Source organism: Oncorhynchus masou, chromosome 29 (assembly GCF_036934945.1).
Source record: "Oncorhynchus masou masou isolate Uvic2021 chromosome 29, UVic_Omas_1.1, whole genome shotgun sequence".
Lineage (NCBI taxonomy): Eukaryota > Metazoa > Chordata > Actinopteri > Salmoniformes > Salmonidae > Oncorhynchus > Oncorhynchus masou.
In genome coordinates, this window is record NC_088240.1 from 36,911,749 (window position 1) to 36,936,262 (window position 24,514).

The window sequence follows — 24,514 nt, forward strand, 5'->3', positions numbered from 1 at the left end:
TAATTGTAAATGAAAATGTTGGTTGGAACTGATACCAGAACACAGGTCCCCTAAACAGGGGACTTTACAACTAAGAGGTTTTAAAAATAATTTTCCCACCCACATAACCCGAAAACATACAGACACTTCCAAAGATTGGAACAGTCACAAGCCATCTAAAAAGCATCTGTGTAGATGCTACAAATAGGATATTAGCATTTTTTTTTAACTAAAAGGATTTTCAGCACGTACAGTAGAAAATCTGGGGCAAAAGTCATTCCATCATTTTCAAGTTAAAGGAGTGTCGACAGTATTGTTTCTTTGCAGAAAGAAGTAATCTACCCTTCCGTCAGTGTGAACATGTCCGTTCACAGACTGTGTGAACACACACAGTCTGAAGAATTTCTTGAAACAACAGTTTTCAAAGAATCTGTTGCATGCACATTTGTGGGAGAAACTAAAAAGGCAACTTGCCTAAAGAGGCAAAAAGCTGCCCCAGAAAGCTCATGTACCATTTCCTGTTTTGGTCCAATTTGGTGAATCCCCAAAACAGATCGGTCTGTCAATACATGAGCCCATAATAAAGCATTTTAGTCAGCTTGGCAGAGGAAAAGTGACCTACACAAACAATAACACTTGACATTGCCCCTTGTGATGGCATATCCTGCCATCACAAAAGTAAACATAGGAAAATTGCACTTATTTGAGACAGACTGATTCACCACAAGAACTCAAATTATGTCATCTGGCCGCCCACCAATGACTTGGAATGCACTGTTCGATATATACACAGAGGAAAAAGTTCCAGGCAACCTCCCAGAAGAAGTAATCAGTTTTAAAACACCAACTGAGTATGCTACAGTTATTTCCTGCATATACCAAATGCACTCTCTGTCCAGACCATCCAAAGCTTAAAAAACCAGTTCAGATAACTAAAATAAATGTGTAATCTCTTTCTCTCTCCCTCTCTCTCCCCCCTGTCTCTCCTTCAAATGTTTCGCCAAGGACTTGTGTGATGGCCCCACTCTCCATGGATGGACACACGCCTGAGGCTACTGTGGGAAACTGTTTTACTATGCAAGGGTCTACTGTTATGGTTGTGAATGGAAAGGTATCATGAAGTTATGAAAGTTCAATCAGTAAGGCTGGTCTGAATGGATCGTCACTTTTCATTCATCAAATAAACTCATAACTCATATTGCTTTCTCTCACTCATCAGCATAGGAAGTATGACTATGGTGGTGGTTATAATGTTACCTCATTAGCTTAGAGTCATGTTTCTCCTCCTCCTTTACTATTAGCAAGTGTTTCGGAATGTCATCCACCTATTTAACTTCGGGCCTATGAGCTTGCACACTAAGTCAATTCCACCACGGTTGCTGATTAAACTATGGGCTCACTCATGCAATAATCACTTCCCTTTCTTTCAACCAATGGGTGTGAATCTAGGGGAGTATTTCTATGTCATCTCAAATCTTATCTCCCACTTGATGTTTTGCAGCAGAAGTCTTCCAATGACCCCCCCCCCCCACCACCACCAACTGAAGGCCCGTCATCAGGGTCCCCGTTCTCCCAGTGGGTTCCGATGCCAGCTGTCCAGGGCTACCTGTCATCAGCATCTGGCTCTGAGGAGTATTCCTCTGAGACGAGGCCTACCCCAAACTAAGTGCAAACCAGATGGGATGGCGTATCGCGCCATGCTGGTTAAGTGTGCCTTGAATTCGAAATAAATCACAGACCGTGTCACCAGCAAAGCACCCCCACACCATCACACCACCTACTCCATGCTTCAAGGTGGAAACCACACATTCGGAGATCATCCTTTCACCTACGCTGCGTCTCACAAATGCACAGAGTAGGTTGGAACCAAACATGTCAAATTTGGACAGTTTTCCACCAGTCTAATGTCCATTGCTCGTGTTTCTTGGCCCAAGCAAGTATCTTCTTCTTATTGGTGTCCTTTGGTAGTGGTTTCTTTGCTGCAATTCGACCATGATGGTTTTTGCAACTGCACTTAAAGTTCTTGAAATTTTCCGTATTGACTGACCTTAGTCTTAAAGTAATGATGGACTGTCGTTTCTCTTTGCTTATTTGAGCTGTTCTGGACTTGGTCTTTTACCAAACGGGGCTATCTTCTGTATACCGCCACTACCTTGTTACAACTGATTGGCTCAAATGCATTAAGAAGGAAAGAAATCCCACAAATTAACATTTAACAAGGCACACCTGTTAATTGAAATGCATTCCAGGTGTCTACCTCATGAAGCTGGATGAGAGAATGTCAAGATGGTGCAAAGCTGTCATGAAGGCAAAGGGTGGCTACTTTGATATTTCTCAAATATAAAATACACTTTTTTTGGTTACTACATGATTTCATAAGTGTTATTTCATAGTGTTGATGTCTTCACTGTTATTCTACAATGTACAAAATATTACAAATAAAGAAAAACCCTTAAATGAGTAGGTGTGTCCCAACTGGTCCTTCTCATAATATCTTCCCTAGTGTTATTAGCCTACCTCCTCTTTCTCGCTCCATCGTTACTTCATTCCTTCCTGGCTTTCAACAGTTAAATGAAATACGTTTCGATGTCCTTATCTTCATCATTCTAATGACATCCTTGAATAATATAGGACTAGAATTAGATGCGGAAGGTCTTCTCTTTATGAAGATTGAATGGTTATGGGTCTGAATGAATGACTGCCATAGCCTACCGCCGTCGTGCGTTCGGTCTTCTTTCAAATTATCCTGTGAGTTATATTATCTGCTGTATTTAACATTCAACAAAAAAGGGGCTTGCCTCCCTCTTTGAATAGTCTTGGTATAAGAAATGCAAAAAATAATGTCCAGAAAGCTATTCTAGTCTAGCTTTTCCTGTATGGGACTCATAGAGCTTAGGAGCGTTTTTAAGGAGACAGGCCAGCAGAGCACAGGTGTGTGCATATTGCACAAGAGACGGCTATAAATTAGAAGCTTATTATGCATAACCCATCATTAATTAGATAAATATAAGGTGAATAGTGCATTGACTAGTGCACTACCTGAAAGAGGTAGGCTAGGACATCTATATATAGGCCTATATATCAATCTAGAACAGGATGATCTATTTTGGATGCAATTTGAATCATGGAGAGAAAGAGTTGGAGAGAGACTGAGAGAGTGCTCGCGCGTGCACTGATTTAAAGCAACGATATTCAAGTGATAGGCTGTTTTAAAACTCTTTACAATAAAAAAAAATAAGGTGACCCTTAAAGCCAGATGGAGATGGATACATTTGACGGGCATTCGGTCTTTATATTAATTAATATTTATATTAATATTTATATTAGCATAGCTGCAGCAAATGCAGACCTACCTGTCACAAGAATAAAAGTTACCATGATGAGATAGATGATAGGTCTATATGCATTGTGAACTGCACTCCATACTGAGATGGGCTGTCTGTCCCCACCATGAGCGTTGATGATTCATCATGCAGAGGCCATAGAAGCCAGATTTAGACATCACATATAATTTAACAGTTCCATTTCACTCCATGCTGTTCGTATAAATAATTTATCATAATTTAGCGGTTTCTAGCAGTTACCACAGAAAGGGGACTGGGTTTGGGCAGTAAATCACAGTAAATCTCAGCAACCGGTTTCCCTCGATTCAATTCTAGTCTACATTTAGTCATCTGTTAGGCCCTGTGCTGAACTTGAATCATTTTGATCTGCCCAACAACAGGTGAAACTATAAAGTAATCTTTTGAATTTTCAGTTGTAAAATAATGGGTGGCTGTACAATTCACAGCATAATTTACCAAGCGATATATCTTTCTTCAAAGGCACCGAGCAACATGAAGGCAGTGCTACAAGCAGGCTGGCTGTTCACTGTAGCTATTGGCAACTTTATTCTCCTTATTGTGGCTGAGATTGCATAGATCGAAGAACAGGTACAGTGCCACTACACTACACTCTCCTGATAACTCTCTCATAACACTCATAGCATTCCTGCAGCATGTGGTCCGTGTATAGGGCGAGCCAGCCCTCTATGGGTGAAATTTCACCTCTATGGGTGAAAGAGCTGAAGTCTTCAGTGCCCATGAAGCATACATCAAGGGCCAGATCTGTTCAAATCTTTGTGTTTTTTCCTCCTGCAGTGGGCAGAGTTTGTCCTCTTCGCCTCCCTCCTAGTGGCAGTGTGTGTCATCTTCTCCATCATGGCCTATTTCTATACCTACATGGACCCTGCAGAGATCGAGGCCCAGTTCAGGGACAAAGATGGTACCGAAGAATCAGACAAAGAGGAGCTTCAAATGCAAAAAAAAAGATTCCGTAGCCCATCACAATGAAGATGATGAAGCCTAACAAACTAAACTCTCAATTCATCTGTCAATTTGCATAAGTGTATGTGCGTGCGTGCGTGCATGCATGCATGCGTGCGAGAGGGGATTAGAGAAAGCGGGAATTACACGAATTAGAGAAAATACACACATCAAATGCAAGCAGAAAGAAAAACATGGTCATTAAAAAAAACCACTAGTAATAAGGTCCTCAAACAGCTTTCTGAATTGCCAAAGGCACCAAAACATTTTGATGATTGTTCCACAAATAAGGTGCAAGAAAACTAAAATTGGATTTATCTAACTCAGTAGAGACCAAAGGAATTTCCAGAGTTAGCCATCCCTGACACCCTGTGTGGTAACTCGTACTGTATGTCTAAAGATTAGTATTGATCTTAGGTACAGTAGGACTTTTTGTAAAAGGGTTTTATAAAACATAGCAATGTATCAAACTACGTGACATCAAAGAGGGCCAACCAACTTTCTGGTAGAGAATGCAGTGAGTACAAAAATGGTTGTCTGTAATAAAGTGGTGAGTACTGTGAAAAACTGCATCTAAAGGCTTTAATGAAGTGGCAGCTGCATTCATATAGATGATGTCATTATAGTCTAGGACCGATAAGAATGACAACTGAATAATCCGATTTCTACTATTAGCGAGAGGATAGAAGAAGCCCATTTTTATTCTCAGCTTCTTAAATAACTCATCAATATACTTTGTACAAGACAGCTTTTCATCTATCCAGATGCCCAGATATTTGTAAGCAGGGACACAATCAATATGGACACCATTCAAATTACACATGCTTAAATCATTGAGAACAACAGATACAGTACTTAGTTTAACCTGCATTCAATACTAATTTCAGGTCAATAAAGTTTTTCTGTAATACAATGAAGGCAGACTGTCGTTCAGATAGAGCATGGTCAACCATAGGGGCAATAGCATACACAACAGTATCATCGGTATTAAATTGCAGGTTACAATTTTTTTGCAGACTTGTTAAAGTAAACAGGGATTAATTTCAAGGATTAATTTTAGCTAGGCAAGAAAGGCTAGGGTCACCACCTTTGTGAAGGGAGAGTACATGGGCAGTCTTCCAAACCTTGGGGATAGTATGAGATATAATCATCAGGTAAAGAAATATGGGTTAATTATTCAGCAATCAGGGGGCAGAAAAAAATGGATCAAACATATCAGCCCCAGTGGATTTATTTTACATCAATCTTTAACAAGGCATCTAGTACATCGCAGAAAGTAAATTGTTGAATACCAATGCTATAAATATTATAGTCTTGATATGCACAAAATAACTGCTCCAAGTATGGTGCAGAGAGGGAAAAGGACATTGGTACTATATTTAAGATACATTTAAAGTCCAGACTTTTTTAAGCTTTCAGCTGTGAAAGAAAATAACAAAACATTACAAATGGAACCAAAAGTCTAAGCTATTGGGGGTGGGGATCCCTTTAGGTATAAAATAAATAAATATATATATATATATTATATATATACATAAATGAATAGTCTCCATTTTGATAGTCTCCCCTTTCGGAGCTACAGACGTTTTCGTGAGAAGACCGATTTTCGGGATGGGGTCACCTTTCACCGCAGATGTGGAAGTTCGACATCGGCAGATGGGTGGATTGAGACACATCCAATGCAAAAAACATATCTCTAGCTTAACCTGATGGATTTTGATGAGGATTTTTTTATTATGTTACTTACATTGACCCACAGGCAGTAGTGGAAAAGTACCAAATTGTCATACTTGAGTAAAAGTAAAGATACCTAATGGAAAATTACTCAAGTAAAAGTGAAAATTACCCAGTAAAATACTACTTGAGTAAAAGTCTAAAAGTATTTGGTTTTAAATATACTTAAGTATCAAAAGTAAAAGTATAAATTATTTCAAAGTAGTACTTTAAAGTATTTTTTACTTAAGTACTTTACACCACTGCCCACCGGTGCATCAATCGGCTCTAAGGGGTTATTAAAAATAACTGTAAAACATCCCAATGTCCCAATGCATCTAGATCAGGATTAATTTTGTACACTTGTATATGTTGCATTATTTTTTATATAAGTTAGTGTGTATTAAAAAACACATTTTTCTTGATTTGATTAAATATCTGGAACAATTGTTTTCCTTGTCATTGCTTTAAAAAACATGGTGAGACAATTGTTGTCATGGCTGTTATTTAAGCTCACTTACATCAATCTAATCTGTCTGGGGACAATTGGGCATAATAACATCCTGTCCTTGTGATTGGCCTTAGACTATAACATAAATGTTGAAAGGGGGGCTGGGTATGCATAAGCCAGTAAATTATAACAGTGATATTTAGGGACATAATTAGACAATATTGACTTCCCCACCTGTTCAAGTTGGTACATTTCCATTTGTCCCATGTGTTGGACCAGTGTGCTTGCTCCCAGAAAGCTCCAATGTAACTACTTCCCAAATAGGGCTACTGGCTTCTGATATTTGAAGAAAAATATACACCCGACACACGTGAAAACTAGGTGTATAAATTTTACTGAAGGGATACAGGGCATACCTGGTTGTCAGTAGTTACCACAGCCACAAAGTCAATACATGTAATCAAACATTTGCCTTTTCGTCTTAATGTAAGGTTAGACATAAGGTTAGCAATGTGGTTAAGATTATGATTATGTTTAAAATCAGATTTTAAGAAGATACATTTTTAAATATGCATGGTTTGGCCATAACTATGACTTTGTAGATGTGGTAACTAGTGACGACCGTCATCCCTTCGTTCTATGACGTTATAGCACAGCTGTCGTTTTTCTGGAGTGTGATTGGTTCCCCTTATATGTGAATGACAGCAGTCAAGATGGCGGACGGCAATAGAGAAAAGTGATGAGGACAGGACAACAAATGATACAACTAGCCTCAATTTAGACATTCAATATCTTATAATTATACTCACTGTTCACCGGATATTTGATAAAACGTTGCGAATTAATCAGACTTGTGTTGAAGGAGCGCAGAACCTAGTTTGCGCTTATGTTAAAGATTTAGGTAGCTAGCTAGCCAGCTGCTAACGTTATCTGCGGAAGAAGAGGCACGTTGCAGCCAAAAAACAAACACTGTTTTTGAGCTGATTGCGTGGTAGACTTTTGTAAATTCGGTCACCGATTATAATACCTATAACGCAAGGTAACGTTAGCTTGGCATAAACAGCGTTGCGTTCTCCGATTTGGGCTTGCTAGATAGCGAACTCGATTAGCTATTTTTTCTATCTAGCTAGCGTCAACTGAGTGAGGATATATTTTTTTTTACTGACGACATGGCTCACTCCCCGGTTCAGAGTGGCATTCCAGGGATGCAGGTAAGTTATTTCACCGTCCTTTCAGCTCATCAAGTGGTTGGTCTCCTTAAATTTCTTTGCAATATTTTAAGCGTCTAGCATACTCCCTAGCTACTGTAACGTCGTTACTGACTCAAGGAAGTCGACTTTATTATTGATATTGTCACACCCACACTAGCTAGTTTTAACTCGTTTTTTTATTTACCAGCTAGTCCACTATGGCAAGACATAAGGTATTGATGAGGCCGCTCTATTTAGTCATGAATGTTGAGCAGAGATGTGGCGATATTTGCCCCATGTTGCAGCATGGCTCTGCCAGTGCTGCTGTAGTCCTTCAGAATCCAAGAGTAGAATACTTAAATATCCCTTTAATACTAAGACATTTTACCAAACCGTCACCGCATTTTCTTTATCTGAAAGGTATTACCGGTATCAAATATCAAATTCAAAACTTTCTGCCAAACCACCTAGTAATTATTTCAGCGAAGTTCTACCTACAGGCTTTAGTATTCCCGAGCTGACAAGTTAAACATCCGTCGTTCTGCCCCTCTCCCTAGGCCGTCATTGAAAATAAGAATTTGTTCTTAATTAACTGACTTGCCTAGTTAAATAACGGTAAAGTAAGAAACGTAGCCGCAATGCTGAGGTGGCATTCGGCATACACTAAAGTCTTGGTTGCTAGGCAGCGCCTCGTTACCATCCTCCTGGCAGTTCTAAACTTTGCAAGGCATGTCACTTCGCCCATCACTAAGCAGTGGTGTAAAATACTTTAAAGTACTACTTCAGTCGTTTTTTACTTTACTCCATTCCTAAATAAAATGTACTTTTTACGCCATACATTTTCCCTGACAAACAAAAGTACAAAAGTACATTTACTCACTTATCAAGAGAACATCCCTGGTCATCCCTATTGCCTCTGATCTGGTGTACTCACTAAACACAAATGCTTTGTTTGTAAATTATGTCAGTGTTGGAGTGTGATCCTGGCTATCTGTGAATAAAAAAATAATAATTAAAACAAGGAAATGGTGCAATCTACTTAATAATATAAAGAATTTGAAATTCTTTTTACTTTTGATACTTAAGGATATTTTGAACCAAATGCGTTTATACTTAGTATTTTACTGGGTGACTTTTACATTAATAGAAAATGACTCGTATCTTTACTTTGAATCAAGTTTGACAATTGGGTACTTGTTCCACCATTGCTACTACACGTGCAAGGTTTCTTAACTTCAACTGGATGGCTCCATAAAGAATTACTGTGGGAAAAATATAACTGAATAAGGAAAAGATTGGGGGAAAACGAGGCTAATGCAATTAATATAAGGCATGTATCAAATAGTTTCTTACTGAAACTCTCAAACTCCATCAATCCTTGTAATACGTTTGAAGCAATAGGCTATATACCCACGTGTGGTCAGTTAGATGATCATTTCAGAACTGTTTTGATTGGGACATCACACTGCTTAAGACAAGCGTGGGGACTCATCTGGATAAATCAATCCATGTCAGATTGTTTTCAATAAATCTCCATTTGGATATTGGTTAAGCTCAAATTCAAATCAAATGTCACGTCCACTACAGCCCCTTACTGTGAAATGCTTACTTACAAGCCCTTAACCAACAATGCAATTTTAAGAAAAATATTTACTAAATAAACTAAAGTAAAAAATAAAAGAGCAACAATAAAATAACAATAAGGAGGCAATATACAGGGGTGGCAGGTAGCAGAGTGAAAGAGCTTTGGGCCAGTAACCGAAAGGTTGCTGCATCGAGTCCCGAGCTGACAAGGTAAAAATATGTTGTTCTTCCCCTGAACAAGTTAACCCACCATTCCTGGGCCGTCATTGTAAATACGAAGTCGCGTAAATAAATAAAAAATACAGGTGGTGCCGGTACCGAGTCAATGTACAGGTTAGTTGAGGTAATATGTAGGTAGTGGTAAAATGACTATGCATAGATAATAAACAGCGAGTAGTAGTAGCAGCAGTATAGTCCAGGTAGCCATTTGATTAGCTGTTAAGCAGTCTTATGGCTTGGCGGTAGAAGCCTTTTGGACCTAGACGTGGCTCTCCGGTACCGCTTGCCGTGCGGGTGCAGAGCGAAGTCTATGGCTAGTGTGGCTGGAGTATATGGCAATTTTTAGGGCCTTCCTCTGACACTCCTGGTATAGAGGTCCTGGGTGGCAGGAAGCTTGGCCCCAGTGATGTACTGGGCCGTAGGCACTACCCTCTAGGGCCTTGCGGTCGGAGGCTGAGCAGTTGCCATACCAGGCGGTGATGAAACCAGTCAGGTTGCTCTCGATAGTGCAGCTGTAGAAATTTGAGGATCTGAGGACCCATGCAAAATCTTTTCAGTCTCCTGAGGGGGAATTGGTGATGTCGTTCCCTCTTCACAACTGTCTTGGAGTGGTTGGACCATGATAGTTTGTTGATGTGGACACCAAGGAACTTGAAGCTCTCAACCTGCTCCACTACAGCCCCGTCGATGAGAATGCGGGTGTGCTGTGCCCTCCTTTTCCTGTAGTCCACGATCATCTCCTTTGTCTTGATCACATTGAGGGAGAGGTTGTATTCCTGGCACCACACTTCCAGGTCTCTGAACTCCTCCCTATAGGCTGTCTCATCGTTGTTGGTGATCAGGCCTACCGCTATTGTCATCGGGAAACTTAATGATGGTGTTGGACTCGTGTCTGGCCGTGCAGCAATGAGTGAACAGGGAGTACAGGAGGGGACTGAGCACTTACCCCTGAGGGGCCCCTGTGTTGAGGCTCAGCGTGGCGGATGTGGTGTTACCTACCCTTACCATCAGGAAGTGCAGGACCCAGTTGCAGAGGGAGGGGTTTAGTCCCAGGGTCTTTGGCTTAGTGATGAGCTTTGTGGGCACTATGGTGTTTTTCACTAAATGTAATCCATAGAAGGGTCCTTCTAGAGGAAAGATTGTTGATTTATATTTTACATTTGTATCTTAACTTTAAAACTAGCAGAAATCCCACTGGAACTTTGCTATGCCCCTAGAGAATATTATGTTCAATATATTTACAAATTTGCCAAATCAAAAATCTTATTTTCTATATTCAGGTTTATATTTTGTTGCAATGCACAATATATAGGTGTGCCTATCGGAATCGTCCGATATTAGCTATAAATGCCAGCATCGGCCCGATGTCAAGTTTAATGCCGACGACATCGGTTTTGCACAAAGCTGACGTGCATACCTATAATAACGTAGGTAGATGACGTCATGACGCCACCGAAAAATACAGTGCTACACAGAACAAAAGTAGAAAAATACTAAGTGCACTTCCAACAACTTAACAAGTTCAAGTCCAGCAGTCATTTGAAAGAGTAAGAATTTCAGCAAGACAACTCAAAGGCGAAATCCATTAACGCCATGCTAATGGAATTCATTGCCCTTGACAAGCAACCATTCTCTGTCATGCATGATGATGGCTTTTGCCGACTGGTCGAGCACCGGTACACACTACCAAGTAGGCGCTAGTTTTCAGATGTAGCCCTACCGGAGTTAAACAGTATTGTTCAAACGCACATCCGTGAGCTGCTACTTGCTATGGGCGTCGCTGCTATTAGCTTCACGACTGACATTTGGACCAGCGACGTCTGACTGCACAATGGGCCGACGAGGATTTCCTACTGAGGAAAGCTATATTGCATGCTCAAGAATGTGTTTGTTCTTGTTCTCATACTGCCGTAGCCATTTCAATGGCATTTGAGAACATGTTTGAAACTTGGAAACATGAACACGCTCCTTTTGAACAACTGACTTGAAAAATAAGCTAATCGTCTGCGGCAGACGTGATACCATCTGTCATGGCACTGAAACGCCTGCTCAAAAAAACTACCGACAGACCATGGGGTTAAAACGTACAAAAGTACTCGAGGCTGTAAACAAGCGATTCGGTGGCATTCTCTCTGAGCCTCTCTACTGTGTTGCCATCATGCACGATGCTGGGTACAAAGGCCGTTACTTCGATGCAGACAAGAAACAGGCTTTACGTGAACTGTTACATAAACAGCTGGACCAGATGGAAACAGACAGTGACAATGCGCACAGAGGGAGAGGCCACAGACACAGACGGAGCTGAAACTTCACTGCTTGACATCTATGATGAAATCCTGGTTGAGAATGAAATGACTGATCAAATGAACAACGAAACAGCACAGCAAGTAAGTGAAATAAATGGATTTTGATTGTTTTACTGGTAATGGGGACATGTGTAAATGCCAACAACTTTTTGTGGTGTGTATCCTTTAACTAGGCAAGTAAGTTAAGAACAAATTCTTATTTACAATGACTGCCTACCCCACCAAACCCGGACGACGCTGGGCCAATTGTGCACCGCCCTATTGGACTCCCAATCACGACTGGATGTGATACACCCTGGATTCGAACCAGGGACTGCAATAACGCCTCTTGCACTGCGATGCACTTCCTTAGACTGCTGCGTCTGTGTTTTTATTAACTATTTAACTGTACTAAAATGCTTAAAATCTAGCAAAAAAATGTAATATCGGATATCTATATCGGGTTTTTTTGGCAAGGAAAATATCGGAATAGGCCAATGTCATCGGTGCATCTAATATTTTCCAATCTTCATAAATTAATATCAGCAAATTATTAATGTAAATACTACTCATTATAGAGCAAGTGGTAAAGCTTCATGACACCAGTTTTTGCTTTGTAGCACTTACAGATGAAATATTATTGTCTTAAAGGAGGCCTGGGTAAGGCCATAAAGGTCACACATGCTCCAACATCAATGAATGATTTCCCCATTATGCTTTAATGTCAACAATACTCCAAAGGATCTTCTGTTGATTTAGTTTTGTGAAATTCTCCAATATCATGATTTTGTTCTAGTTTTGTGAGGAATCACCCACATGATATTGAGGTGTGACATTTTATGAGGCAGTGGAAAGTAAGTCTTTACTTTTTAACAAGAACTGCCAGGATATGACTTATCTCGTAAAAGCTAGGTCACTTGGTCTTTCCCCATTCAGACAATGGACATAAGACTGACATTCTCATGGGGGCATCTTGGCATAGCCTTGAGTAGGGCTGTGACAGTCCATGCAATTTTGGATGACTATTATTGGTCAAGCAAATTACCATTGTCATATGTAATTTTACATTTTTGAGGCACATTTTCTCTTCGCCGACGCTCCTGACTTCATGTGCTGCAGGAGGGAGGGCATTGTCTGGGAAACCAAACACTCGTTGGCTTGTTTCAGCAAGGACCAAACGTTTCGTCATGTTGTAAAGGGTCCAGGTAACCGCGGAAAAGGGCTCAATTGCGCAAATGCCCGGCTGCCCAGTCGTCAGTTTTTAATTCTAATGATTGCCAGTTATTTAAGTTTCATGACGGTCTTCGTCCATAATTGTCGGTTACACGATTATATGCTAATTGTGCCAGCCCTAGCCTTGAGCTGCACGAATAGAGTCATGTTTCACCTCCATACTGTCCTCTCCTAAATAGTGGCAACCTGGTTCATGCTGTGTCCAGCATGGGCTTGGAGAGCAGGTCCAGAGAGGGTGATATGGGGTTGGGGGGGGCCGATGAGCTTCAGCCCTCAGGGTGCGGACTGACTGCAGTGGACCACACAATCGGGTGCTGCAGCTGGTAGAGGATCAAACGCATGCTTTTAGAGGGAGGTTTCAGGCAGCTTTAGCAGTCGTGATAAACCTGCTGACTGTGGGAACAGCAAGTGTTTTTCCAGCATGTGGAATCTGTAGTAACAGTGCCCAGTGTTGTTTTTCCCCCATTGTGACCACAAGTCCGACTCAACAGGATGATTTTCACCTGGATGACCACTGCTGTTTTGGGCTTTTGTTTGCCTTGCTTCGTTTTTCTTCACCTCTGCCCCTTTCGGTCTCTTGACTTAAGGCTCTCTTGGAAACTCAAGTTAATGAGTCCTCTTTCCCTTTGTGGCAGATTTACAACATTCTCTAGGGGGATGTCTTGAGAGCAATGGCTGCACAGGCATTGTTTATCTGGTAAATTAAACTATAATTCTGGTGCAAGCAAATCAAGTCGATCTTCAGAATGTCTCTTAATGGGTATCAAAATGGTATTAGTGTGTAGGAATATGAAATCTTTATGCCTCTATTGAAATTAATTGGACATCGTCCGTGGATTTGTAAAGCGGTATTGTGACTGGGAAATGTTCCTTCACACTATTTTATGCTGCAACAAAAGTGCTTCTGCTTCAGGCAGTTAATCATTGCACTGCAGGAAGTATAAAGATGTTATTGGTTCCTACTTTTGGGACTGCAAAGCTGTGACTCCCCCAGATTAACTTGTATTATAGCATTTCATGATCGGCCTAATGAAGCATGAAGAACTGAACGCAGGCTACGCAGCTCTAATACATTTATATTCTAGTCATTTATTAGCAGAGTACGTTGTGCAAAGCCTATATAGCTATTATGTGGCCTTGCGTTCACACGCTACAGGTTCATAAATGCAACTCATAACTTTAGCGCCTTGAATGAAATCATTATCTTGAAGAGCGAGGCACCTTTGCAACCCGCTAGTGTTGGACAGGCACGCTTTGCATTGAATAGTCAGCCTGGGTAATATTTGTTAACACTTTATTTCACCCCCCCCCCTCCCCCTGTCATAAGGCCTAATATCATAAAATGAACATAGCAGATCATAAATAGACATGACCACACTACATTTAAATGTACCACGGCGTGCTCCTCTGCAGTGTCAATGTTTATGCGAAGTTTTGTTTCACGTCTACAGTCTGCGTCTTGACACTTGCTCTAAAAGGGTCTTGCTGGTTTGAAATGCACCATACACATTTTTTTGACCTTGTTAACCCAGATATGAACATTTTATTTTTTTATATATAAATAGGTAGGGCTGAGAATTTCCAGGGACCTCATGATACATAGGTGCCGATGTGTGTTGCGAGATGAGGGACAAGAAAAGAGGGAGCCATGAGAAAACAAGTTTTGATCAGTGATGGAAATAAGTCCTTGAAGAAATTAAATTAAATTTAAAAAATGTTGAAGGTTAAAAATAATATTGCAATATTGTCAAAAGGATATGATATATTGGCAAATATCTATTTTTCCACAGCACTATTTTTAGGCCTATGTTCTAAACCCAAACAGGCTACAACCAGAAACTAAAAACCTTTGCTAGATCTCTTGATTGCATGGTCCTTATTTACCTGGGATTGAACCATGCCTGCTCTGCTGTTTTTACTCCAACCCACTTTTGTTTCTTTCCTTCCCTCAGAACTTTAAAGCTGATCCGGAGGAGCTGTTCACCAAGCTGGAGAGAATAGGGAAAGGCTCTTTTGGAGAGGTGTTCAAAGGCATTGACAATCGGACTCAGAAAGTAGTGGCCATTAAGATAATTGACCTTGAGGAGGCAGAGGATGAAATCGAAGACATCCAACAGGAAATTACAGTCCTCAGCCAGTGTGACAGTCCCTTCGTTACCAAGTATTATGGCTCATATCTGAAGGTAACTTGACTCAACCAAATGTAATATCAGAATGCTGTGAGAAAGGATTTAGGCTAGATGGTCAATCCACAAATTGTCCTTAAAAAATTTTTATTTTTCTACACACATTTGACATGCTGTGTCAAATTTGTGTTACAAATTTGGTGTAGTTTAAAGTATAGTTGTCAGTGGTGGGATGTGTAACAATTGCAGACAACTGTATGTGGGTCAATAAATCATTCATACGGGCAATGGGACAAGGCTCCCATGAATTGTGCCTGAGCATTAGGCCTATGGCATGGATTGGCACTGGTGCTGACGAACAGAACACACAAGCATACATCACACTTCCCTTCACATTGGCCTATATTACCTTCAATGCATGTCATGCAAAGACAGGAACACTATGAAAAACACTATGAAAAACACTATGAAAAACCAAGAGACATTGAGCATCCTGTGTTGACTTGATTGTGAGAGATTGCATCATTTCCTGGCCTTGGTTGCTGTCAACCATAAGTTTGAAGTGAATGTGGAGTAGACCCGAGTACTAGTAGACTTGCATGTGATGGGGCTTAAGTGGCTCTCACAGAGCATGTTGTGTGTTAGTGGTTTACTTAAGGCCAGTGGGGAGAGTGCCAGTGGGCTGTCGGGTCCAGTTGTGCTGATGGATGGATGAAGAGGGAGGGAGGCTAGCGTTGCGTGACTAACAGTGGGGCAGGCAGCAGGTGCTACTCCAGCCCTCGGCGAGCTGGATCACACGGCTCAGACCTCAACATCTGCTCAGAGAGAGCCGCCTGACAGCCTTCCAGCTCTGCTCTGGAGAAGCCAGCCAGCTAGCAACAGCCGGGCTCATTCTGCCCATATCCTGTTCAGACAGACAATTAGCCTGTAGCCTAAAGCATTATCAGGCCTTCCAAGGGCGTCTATGCACACTGATCTTATGCCGTCTCTGATAAGGTAGGCCAATCGTGTAGAACAGGGGTGTCAAACATACGGTCCGTCCCGTGAGGGGATCCAATCTAGCTAGAGGGTGGTTTTGAGTTGTGGAAATGATAATGGGCCTACGTTTCTTTACTGGTGTCCAGCTCGCTAATAATCGCCACATTTTGACGACTAGGAAGTATAACCACAAGGCCTACATTACCTGTCTATAAGGGGGAAATCACTTCCGCAGCATGCACGGCCATTTAGAAACAAAAATGAATGCCCTTACTGACATAGAAGTTATATTATAAATAAACCATATTGCAACCTGTCAACAGAGGTTTCAATTTGGTTCATTTATCTATTATTCAGATATTTCCCCCCCTGACTTCCAACCTTTTGGTATAGGAGTTTTCTTCTGCAGAGTTGGTCATGTAGTATTTTATATTTGTGCAGGATCATTGCTCTTCCTTATGGGCCGTATGAGTGCATAGGCTACTTCGTAATCTCTCGGGTGTTGTTAGCTGTGAGGGTTTGGGTCAGTGCATGGCTGTATATCTAGTATTGTGTAAGGATCAGCATCTAAAACATACTCTTCCACATTGCTACTAGTGAGGAGACACTTCTCAAGATCCCAGGCGACGTGTTCTGTCTGATGGAGGATATTGAGTGTTTGTAACTCTCATGTCTGCTCTCACCTTAGGCTTGCTCCCTCCCTAAGACGAAGGGGTTCTTCTCCCATGTGACTGGCTCAGTGTCGGGCCCATTACTTCACCTACTGTTTGATTTGGTTATGGTTTACATATGAAATGCTGTCTGCTCCCATACTGAGGATACTTTCTAGTTAGTTAGTATGTCAAGGTGCTGCTGATACTCTCAAAACAGGCTGCATCTCAGACTGGAGAGGTTCCTGCCAGGGAGACTGACTGATTTTATGGATCATAAAGTCTGAATGGTCTTGCATTTTGACATTTTGGCCTAACCACTGGACTGGTATATCTAGAACCTCTGTTAGTATTTCTTTGACTTAAGGCTAGCCTCCCTTTTAGAAATGGTGTATAATGCTCTCTCAAGGTTATCAAGTCTGCTATAATAACGTATAGGCCTAAACTGTCCTATTGGATGCCAGGCTTTAGGCCACTACACCTAATGAAAGCAAAGGGGCTTCAGCCGTACTTCATTTCCTCCTCCAAAGCACATTGTTAATGCGCTGTTTAATTGAACTGCACTTGGTCCAGGCTTCACTAGGCTGTTATGGCTTCATACCTTAAATGACCTAATTGTCCGTTATCTAATATGATCCCTGATGCGGCCAGATGTGCTGTGATTGGCTCGCCCCGACTCACTGGGGGAAGGGATGGCTGAAGTGCTTAGCTTAAGCTGCCTTTTAATATGTATGAAAATGGTTGAATTTTTATGAAAGTGGAGGGAGGAGATTAGCGCTGTCTTGATTTTGAGATTTAATTTCCCCTTTCACTCTATTCCAGTATGATGCTAAATTATAACTGTACAGGTTGATCTGTTTTAATGGAGACTCTGCGTAATTCCTAAAATCATTCTCATTTTCAGGATGCAAAATTATGGATTATTATGGAATATTTAGGAGGAGGATCAGCTCTGGATTTGGTAAGTTTCCCTAAGATTGAGGTGATGTAGTCCTACACAATCCAAAGGCTATAATTAAGCAATCGTGCACAAGGAGGTGTGGTATATGGCCAATATACCACGGCCATATATATGGCCATATACCAGTCACTGTGCATGCAAGTATCTAACCAAATATTGATTCGGGAAGACCCTTGACACAAGCCTTTCTGTTTCAGTTGGAGCCGGGTGCCTTGGATGAAACCCAGATAGCCACAATTGTCAGAGAGATCCTGAAGGGGCTTGAGTACCTGCACTCTGAAAAGAAAATCCACCGAGATATTAAAGGTACTGTTAAGAACACTTAGTTTCATCCCTTTAGCAACATATTACATCTTAACATAGTATTGTCTTAAGTTTAGATGTCTGGACAACTGTCCAACTTAACTGTGTTTTCCCCCCAGCTGCCAATGTGTTGCTGTCGGAGCAAGGAGACGTGAAGCTGGCAGACTTTGGAGTGGCGGGGCAGTTAACGGACACTCAGATAAAGAGGAACACGTTCGTGGGCACTCCGTTCTGGATGGCACCTGAAGTCATAAAACAGTCTGCGTATGACTCAAAGGTCCGAAATATCACAAGCTCTCTCTCTCAGGTTCCAGGTTAAGATGAAATGGCAGTTCATATGTTCATCCACGTGTTATGGAATGTCAACACAGTTAGGAATACTAACTCTGTTTTCCATAATTGTCCAATGAGGATGTTTCCCCCCCCCCGGTACTGAAATGTGCTGTGTAGAGACATTGCAGGTGTAGCTTCAGCTCTGTGACCTGCTTTGATCACACTGGAAGTCTGTGCACAGTGCTGCACACAGATGGAAATATCACCAGGGACATTAGGAACGGCCACAACTCGGCACCTTGCAGATGGTCAGAAACAGGGTCATCCCGGGTTGACTGTAGTTCCTTAAATGGGCTATTACTGCCTCAGTTGATATAGGCCTACTAAATCGGGCCTTTCTAGTGTGTGTGTGAATGTTGTTACTAGCTAGCGTGTTAATGTGTGACTATAAAATGCCACCCTCCATCTTTTGAGAAAATCTGTAGTCACATCTCAAGTGTTATTTATCACTTTCATCCAGTGACTCGTGCCGTCTGTAGATTAGTTGCATCACCAAACTGGCCCTGTTGGTATTTCCTGTCACGTTTTTGAAGTGTGTCGTGGGAGTGTGATGAATTTGTACTCAAAACGTTCTCCCTTTTTATTGTTGTGTCTCAGGCGGATATCTGGTCGCTAGGCATAACGGCCATAGAGCTAGCCAAAGGAGAGCCGCCCCACTCAGAGCTCCACCCTATGAAGGTCTTATTCCTCATCCCAAAGAACAACCCGCCCACGCTGGAAGGAAACTACTGCAAACCCCTCAAAGAATTCATTGAAGCCTGTTTGAACAAAGAGCCCAGCTTTGTAAGTGGTGTTTGAGGAGAAATTGAGCTCAAATTGCCATTCTGATAATGGTCTTCTTTCTAGAAAGTCGACCCTTTGTACATTATGCAAAGATGCTAATGTAGAGCACATCCAATATTTACACTTGCTTGACACTCTGCGCCTCCTCAGAGGCCAACTGCCAAAGAGCTGCTGAAACACAAGCTGATCGTCCGGCACGCCAAGAAGACATCCTACCTTTCAGAGCTGGTGGACAAGTACAAGAGGTGGAAAGCAGAGCAGTCTCGGGAGGAATCCAGCGACGATGAGTCGGACTCGTAAGTCATTCTCATTTGGTCCCTTTGTCTGTCCTCTAGTGTTGTTCATCAGATCGTGGTCACTCCTTTCTCTGCAATTCACACAGAAGGGGTGGTTTACCAGATTGTGTTTTGGAGCAGTTCACTGATACGCTCTTTCAAAAGGTGCGTGCTTCAGACTGTGTCTCCATGTGAGGTTGTCTAAAGGTTGTTGCCGTGTCTTGTCAGGGAGCAGGATGGCCAGGCGTCTGGAGGGAACGACTCTGGGAACGATGACTGGATCTTCAACACCATCAGGGAGAAGGACCCCAAGAAGTTTCACAACGGAGCCGCCCAGCCTGATGAGCTGGAGAGGAACCAGGTAAGATGGCACCTGGTTGAAATAGCAATATAACAAGTCATATGAAAGTGGATTCAAGAGAAAAATGCAACTTAGTTTGGGAGTTTGATTCTCATGGTTATTCTCACCCCAAATGCTGATTTTTAAGCATAGTGTATATTCATACCTCAAGGTTTCTCGTTTTTTTTTTTTTTAAATATACATCATGTTCTAACTAAAGTAGTTCAGGAAGTGGTTTCTTGGTGTTTTCAATCTCATGTGGTGTCTCTGTTCAGTCTGCTGACCTTACTCTTCTGCTTTTTCTTATTTAGCTCTTTCTCTTCGCCATTGTTGTAAAATGAGTGATACTTCCTTTTTGCAGGTGCAAGAAAGTCCAAAGAGGCCTTTGTCACAGAGCTTGTCCACTATAATTTCCCCTTTGTTTTCTGAGGTAAGAATTTATTTATGCAAATTTAGGGTGTCTTCTGACCTCTTGTGGTGATCCCATTTCTATTTTTATTATTTCACTGAAAGGTATAAGAGAATCTGTCAAGTTAAATTATTCAGTGTCAAACTGTTCTGAGATCTGTGTTGAAGCTTTTGAGGCTACAGCTGCACACCATGCACATATATAGAGCCCCACCGTGGAGGTGTCATAATAACCATAACCTAGTGGTCAAACAAGGAAATGGTTCCAATTGTTTTTCCACCATTTTTCCCATAGGATATTTTAAACAATGAAAATACTGTTTTGTGTAGGCGTACCCTGGCGTGACGTTTTAATAACCATGTCAATCTCTCTCGGACAAGGTGACCTTTATTAATATATTGGACTCTATTTACGCTCAGATTTGAAAATGCTAATTACCATCGAAGTAGACTTAATGCAAAACTACAAATCCTTGCAAGCTCCTGCACATCATCTCAACCTGAAACCTTCGCTGACAGTTATTGTCAATTTGAAACTTGCACAAGACAGTTCACAGAATTGTTTATTTTTAAAGAAATGTTGCCTATTTATTCATTACTACATTTAGCTAACATAGTGAATCCAGAGATTCTTACCTTTGCCTGGATACTGCAGTCTTGTCCACATAATCATGCCATTTGTAGTTCTTTATGATTGCCACATTAGCAGCTAATTAGCTTTTGATTTTTGGGGTTTAAATACATGTGAATATATTGATACAAGTCATCTTGTCCTAGAGAGATTTACATGGTTATAAAAACGTCACGCCAGGTTAAGCCTACATGTAAAACGGCATTTATTTGAAGTGTTTTGAAAATCCCGTATGGTGGAAATACAATTAGAACAATTTCCCTGTTTGACCGCTAGGTTTTATGGGTATTATGACTTATACTGTGGTCCTCTATTAGGATGATCCAGTAAACCATGTGTCACACTCGTTCCACAGAGGGCCAAGTGTCTTAGGGTTTTCGCTCCTCGCTTCTACTTGATTGAAGATCACTAATAGGTGTTAATTGAAAGAAAAAAAACAAACCCGCAGACACTAGGTCCTACATGGAATGAGTTTGACAACCCTGCGGTAAACGGTCTCTCCTTCCCTTGCAGTTAAAAGAGAAGCAGGTTGAGGCGACCAATGGCAAGCCAGAGGCTGTAGATGAGTTGAGGGAGGCCATTTTCCTGGCAGAAGAGTCATATCCTGGCATCTCTGACTCCCTGGTGTCTGAACTAGTGCAGAGACTACAGAGGTAATGGCAATACCATCATTGCCCCCATGATTTGATTTAGGTTATAGCTTCAAGTTTTCTGCTCATACATTTTCATTTTATTCCAGCATTCGGGTGCAGACCTGTTGTTTCTCACACCTCCATTCCAAGCTACGTCTTCCCATTTTTAATTCCTTTGTTTCTGCAGGTTCTCTCTACCCGGGGCCGCCGCCTCTCAGTAAGACCTGCTGTGTCCAGCAACCATCCACCTTCCACCCATAGCAGCAGTCAGTCCATGGCCTCTGACATCAACAGCCAAGATGAAGTCTCCCAGGAAGTTCTCATCACTCATTCGCCTAAAGCAAAACCTCAACCCACTTTATCTCTACTTGTCCACGCCAACATATTGTCACACTGGGGACAGTCAGTGGCTAGTTGATAATCTGCCACCTTAACTTCCACCTGCTGTAAGACATCTTAGTCTCATTAACTCCAACATGAGTGTAGTTTATTTTAGGGGGGAGATTTCATTCACAATTCTTCTAAAAGAACCATTGATTAAAAAAAGTTGGTGTGGATTATTCTGAAATGTCTATCTGCAGCCTTTGGGGGAGTATGTAACCTTCTTTAGTTGTGTGGTTGTGCGAGTCAGTGTGTGCGAGCGCATGTGAGCATCTCTCTTGATATCCTGTGAAATGTGCGGTGGAGATTTGAAGCATTCGTTTTGAAAAACTCAGGTGTCCTGCTTTAAGTGGATGGGGTCCTCTGGGAGATGGAGAGAGCTCTGTTGGGTGGCTGTACAAACTTGTAAATAGGCACATTTTTACAGATATTGAGAAATAATGGCGTGTACGCAAAGGAATCACTGTGTACAAATGGCCAAATGCTTCTGTAGATATATTCTGTTAGAAAAGGTAAATATTTAAAAGACATAAATGGCCATAACTGAGATTGCCTTGCCTTTATTACTTGTTCTTTTGTATTTCAATCTTTGATTCCCTCTTGTTTTAATACATTTTTCGAGGACACCCATCCATTCAATGGCTGCCCCCTGTCCTGTTTTTATGTTGATTGACACTTTGGGTACCGATGTTACCTAAATGCTCTTTGACCTTTTTGAATTCACACTATGTTATGGCTGTCATTGCAATGCGGTGGAGACCATAGAAACACAACCTGTCTAGCTGGATCACATCTAATCCTCTCCAGTCGACACACTGGATGCTGTGTTCCCAGCTTCATCTTCATGAGGCCACATGGATTTATGATGAGATCATGGTTGGATTGTTCCTCTGTCCATCACTTGTTAGATGAGCGCTTTAGTTTAGCTCTATGGAAGGTTCACCTGCCCTCTCCTTTTAACATAGCAGTAACTTCAACTACTTAATCCTCAACAGACAAGTCTTCCTGGGAGCTGCAGTGGTACAATCGATTCCCTCTGTACCAACCGCTTGAATTGCACTTGGAAAATAAATGCCTTTTTATTGTAGACAATGTAGCCATAGACGGTAGCATGATAATTCTTGTATAGGTATGTCCACCTGAAGCAGCACAGCTTTGAGAACAATAGAACCGATATGATCTCCTGTAAATTGGATTTACACACACAGGGTTTAGTTGAAACGGATTGCAGAAGTGCGTTTAGTATATTCATACTAGTTGACGTCGCTGCTCATAGATCTAAAAAGTAGCAGAAAGCCAGCAGCCATTAGGAAACATTCTGCAATTCCCTGCTGCTACAGACTCAGTGTAGTTTGAAATGAATGTGCATGAAAAAATAGCTCCTGTGAATTGAACCGCACAGTATGCGTTGTAGCATACTACTGGACTCTGAACATGATGTCCTGGACCTTGAGTGTTAAAAGCCTTAGCATCTTTGGCGAGAGTGGAGTGCAGAGTCACAGCTTTAAAAAGATTTGAGCCAAGCCTCTTTTTTTTGGTCAATTTTGGCCTTTTTGTAATTGGTAGAAATCCTGCAGCTATCAATACATGTATGCAGCAGTGTTTCAAATAAACAAATCGTGGCAAGGTGTTTAATTTTGAATCCCATTCTATCGCAGCATGGCCAAATTAACGATTGACATGCATTTAATTATGATTTTTTTTAAATAGTTTTAGTTGCATATTTTACATGGGGTCAAATCCTATAAAGCACACCAATTTAGAAGTATGTACAGTGGGGCTCCTATGGGATTTCAACAGCTACTGGGAACCTTTTTATATTAGTGTTCAGACCAATTTTAGCTGTCCACTTCCCCTCTGAGTTTGGCCATTTGCGTTTGGAATTATCTTGCTTTATTAGTCCAAATTTAACTTGCAATCACATCCATCTATGTAGTAAGTAGCCTATTATAAAAAATGATTTAATGTAAACCCCCCCTTCATTATCAACTCTTTCCTTTGACTTCTGTCTCCTGCTAGTAGGATTTGTAGGAATGGACAAGATCGCATGTTGTAGTTAATAAAGGAGGTACATCATGCATTTTCATTTTGGACTATACAAAATATTCCCACATGAACATATTCCAAATAGTTGCCATTTACCCATTTATTCTATTGAACTGTTTGCCAACATTTGACTGGACCCCTGAATCTATTTCAATTTTCCCCCTTTTGTCACATGTATGTAGACACACCTTTTTTGTTGTAATTTGCACCTTGTGGAGACTGTCCAGTGTATCTGTTGCACTTTGTAAGCATTTCTTCAGGATTCAAGAAAACAATTGGTACTTGAGGCTGTAGTTCTTTTTTTCGTTGTCATTTGTTAATTGATTACTACTGTACCTTTTTGAGTATGGCAATAAAGCAGAGGTCATCAGGTCACATTTCTCAGCGCAGGTATATTCTATGGAACAAGAATATTTTTCTAACTAAAGAGCAGTATTATAGTATAGAATAAAACCAATATCGTCCTGTTATTAATGATAGTTATCACATAAAGTTGACATTTCATTTTCTGTAACATTGCTGACCGTTTATAGTCCTGTTTATAATCCTTGCTTATGTCACTCAAACACCAAGGTATTGGACTCTTTATAAGCTTTCAAGTGATTAAGAAAAATAAAAATCTAATGCAAATATAAATGGATGTCTTTGTGTGGAGCAATATTGTTTTCTTAGCACCGGACAACAACAATAGGACACAGGTTGTTAGGGC

General features: G+C 41.1%; 1 protein-coding gene across 1 annotated transcript; it reads left to right on the top strand.

Annotated features, from left to right (window-relative positions):
• Nucleotides 1-7,153: 7,153 nt before the first annotated feature.
• LOC135519464 (serine/threonine-protein kinase 24-like) lies at nucleotides 7,154-24,441 on the top strand. Its single transcript, XM_064944698.1, has 11 exons — nucleotides 7,154-7,658; nucleotides 14,911-15,141; nucleotides 17,617-17,673; nucleotides 17,871-17,979; nucleotides 18,096-18,253; nucleotides 18,907-19,092; nucleotides 19,243-19,388; nucleotides 19,596-19,728; nucleotides 20,069-20,137; nucleotides 21,260-21,399; nucleotides 21,566-24,441. The coding sequence occupies exons 1-11, from the start codon at nucleotides 7,617-7,619 to the stop codon at nucleotides 21,597-21,599; spliced, it is 1,305 nt and encodes a 434-aa protein (XP_064800770.1). The 5' UTR covers nucleotides 7,154-7,616; the 3' UTR covers nucleotides 21,600-24,441.
• The last annotated feature ends 73 nt before the right edge of the window (nucleotides 24,442-24,514 follow it).

Coding starts and splice junctions, on each gene's coding strand:
- LOC135519464 (XM_064944698.1), top strand. CDS start 7,617: ATGGCTCACTCCCCGGTTCAGAGTGGCATTCCAGGGATGCAG. Junction 7,659..14,910: donor GTGGCATTCCAGGGATGCAG/GTAAGTTATTTC, acceptor TCCTTCCCTCAG/AACTTTAAAGCTGATCCGGA. Junction 20,138..21,259: donor TTTCCCCTTTGTTTTCTGAG/GTAAGAATTTAT, acceptor CTTCCCTTGCAG/TTAAAAGAGAAGCAGGTTGA.